Here is a 2,770-nt window from a genome sequence, read left to right on the forward strand (position 1 = left end):
ACAGCCGGTGATCATTGAAGTCGTCTTGGCGGAGATATGGGGAGATATGGGGAGATATGGGGAGATATAGCACCTGCACCGACCACTTGAAGTCCGTCTTGGCGCGCACGGCGCCGTCCTCCCAGAAGGAGCCGTACTGGTCGGCCATGCCGCTCTCCGGGTTCTTGCGACGGTCGTCGTGGATCGCGCACTCGGAGAGTGTGGAGGTGACCCACTCCTGCGGGCGAGGGGGGGGAGGGGGGGGGGGGGGGGATCAAAGAGGGCGCAGGGAAGGCTTCTCAGGTGGCTCAGAGAAGATGGGCGGAGATATGGGGAGATGGGCGGAGATATGAGATGGGGAGATATGTGGGGAGATGGGCGGAGATATGGGGGAGATATGGGGGAGATATGGGGGAGATATGCTCCTCGTGGTGCGAGTCGCCACACTCGCGAGCGATCGGCCGCCAGAGCAGCTGCGGCCCCTCCCTGCCGCAGTACTCAGCGGTGGCCTAGAGGCGTCCGCCAGTGGCTGGCACAGCAGCAGCTGCCAGCCTCTCCTTGCCACAGCACTCGGCGGTGACGTTGATCGGGTGGCTCGCGTTGCTGTCTGCGGGCTCGTTCGGGTCGCTCCACCTAAAAAAGAAATACGGCCGCGCGTGCTCGTATTTCTTTTTTTGCTGTCTGCGGGCTCGTTCGGGTCGCTCCACCTACTCGCCCATTCAGACTCAGGGAGTGAGCACGACCGATAGCTGCGCCTGCCTGCCGACAGTCGTGGCGGTCGCTCCACCCGCTTTGCAGGAGCTGCGTCCACCCCTTCGCCTGAAAAAAGAAATGCAGCCGCGGGTGAGTTCTTTTTTCTCGGTGTCCAGGAGAAGCTGCGTCCACCCCTTCGTTCCTCTTCTGGACACGAAGCCGCGCCTACGGGGAAGGTTCCGAGAAGGTTCCGAGAAAGTTCCGAGACGGCCCCGCGCCGTCCGCAGGGGGGGGGGGGGCGGAGGGGGGGGGCAGGCGAGAGGCGGGCCTGCGGAGCTGGACTGGACCCCGCGCGCCTGCAATGAATGACCGAGTTGAGTAGTGTGTGAAGACTGTGTACCCCGCGCGCCTCTCAGGCGCGGGAGATGATGGATGGGTCTGTGGGAGGAATGAGTTCGACGCGCAGCGGTCGCAGCTAGGGTCGGAGAGGACAGGAGAAGGGCGGCAGGAAGACGGCGGCGGGGGCGGGGGGGAGGGAGAAGGGGGGGGAGCCGAGCAGAGGGGCGGAGGGAGCAAAGGGGGAAAGGGGGGAGAGGGGGGGCGAGGGGGGGGGGAGCAGGTGTGCCTTCCCGCGAAAGTCGGGCCCGACGAGCCAGTTGTTGTTGTCCGCCTTGGACAGGAAGAGGTACATCGGCGAGTCCTAGAGCCACGCGCATGCAGCCCCATAAGTAACAGCGGCTCTCCCCCCCTTGGAGAGGAGCAGGCTGCATGGGGGTGCGCGAGGTCCTCGTTCTTGTACACCGGCCGGTGGTCGTGGTAGTACTGCGTCATCGTGTAGTGGCCGAAGAACTGGTCGGACTCCCCCTCGCCGGCCTTGGACTTGTCGCCGTTGAGCTTGACATGGTCGGGGCACTCCTTGTACCTGAGAGGAGGAGGGGGGGAGGGGGGGGGGGACAAGGCAAAAGCTCCGCTTGTATAGAAGTGCCGGCGCGTACAGTGCCGGCGCGCGGCGACGCCGAGCTGTATGTTGCGCTCCCCCCTCAACCCCACCACCCGCCCCTCTTGGATGTCCCACATGGAACCGTGTGATCTCCCGTTGTGAAATCACGCTGTGATCTCCATGTGCTGATCTCGCGCTGTGATCTCCCGCTGGACCAATCTCCATGTGACCTCCCGCTGTGATCTCTCGCCGTGGCGCGCGGCTCACTCATACGGCTCGAGCAGCCGCCACCAGAGCTCCGACACCGGGATGCGCTGCCGGAAGGCCTCGTGGTACGGCGAGCCCTCGCCGACGTACTCCATGAGCGGCATGCCTATGGGGAAGGTTCCGAGAACGTTCCGGCGTACACTCCATGAGCGGCATGGCGGCGGTAGAGCTCTTGTCCGTCGCCTGGGAGCGGGCGGAGAGCGGGCGGTGGCGGTGAGGGGAGGACCAGGCGGAGAGAAGGGCTGGGAGGACCAAGAGGGGAGCGGGAGGAGGACCAGGCGGAGAGGGGGATGACACGTGTGCACAGTGGCGTTCGGGTGGGCGAGACTGTCGGGGAACGGTGGTGCGGAAAGGCGGCAGCGGGGAGGGCACATGGCAGGCGGTGGCGTGGGCAAGCGCGGCGATGGGGGCGGGCAGGAGCGGGGACGGGTGCGGGTGGTAGTGGTGGGGGCGCATGCAGAGGTGGGCGGGCGAGCAGACGGGCGCGGCAGGCGGCAGCGGTGCGGCCGAGGGGGTGGAATTTTGGGAAGAGGGGCGGGGAATCGGCGCGTGGAATGAAGGGGGGCGTGCTGCGCAGGGCGGCGAGCGAGTTGGAGGGCGCCGCTCGCGCCTTTGGCGGACGAAGCGGAGTAAGGCCGGCCGCGGGGGGAGCGAGAAGCCGCCGCGATTTGCCTTCACACCTTGCATTTCCCGAGGTCGTCGCGGCGGGTGGGTTGGAGGGGGGCTCGCTCGCTGCAGGGAAGGGCTGTGAAAGAAGCCGATCCCCGTAGTCCGCCCCGCTCCTCCCCATCGGGCCGCATGAGCGGCCGCCGCGCCTCGCAGATTCGTTTTCGCGCCTGGGTCAGGCGCGCGGGGCATCCCCCGGGTCGCTCGACCAGCGATCCGAAGAGT

The 2,770-nt window shown here is 66.8% G+C and overlaps 1 protein-coding gene across 1 annotated transcript; it reads right to left on the minus strand.

Annotated features, from left to right (window-relative positions):
* Nucleotides 1-72: 72 nt before the first annotated feature.
* EMIHUDRAFT_446732 (hypothetical protein) lies at nt 73-2,538 on the minus strand (the record flags this gene model as incomplete). The annotated part of the gene is made up of 9 exons (XM_005793327.1): nt 2,490-2,538; nt 1,880-1,985; nt 1,298-1,594; nt 1,001-1,028; nt 875-897; nt 767-798; nt 561-612; nt 405-488; nt 73-217 (listed from the first exon to the last, which is right to left on the minus strand). Coding segments are annotated over exons 2-9 (765 nt in total), but the record flags the coding sequence as incomplete, so codon positions are not given.
* Between the last annotated feature and the right edge of the window lie 232 nt (nt 2,539-2,770).

This window comes from Emiliania huxleyi (genome assembly GCF_000372725.1).
Source record: "Emiliania huxleyi CCMP1516 unplaced genomic scaffold EMIHUscaffold_1014, whole genome shotgun sequence".
Classification (NCBI taxonomy): Eukaryota; Haptophyta; order Isochrysidales; family Noelaerhabdaceae; genus Emiliania; species Emiliania huxleyi.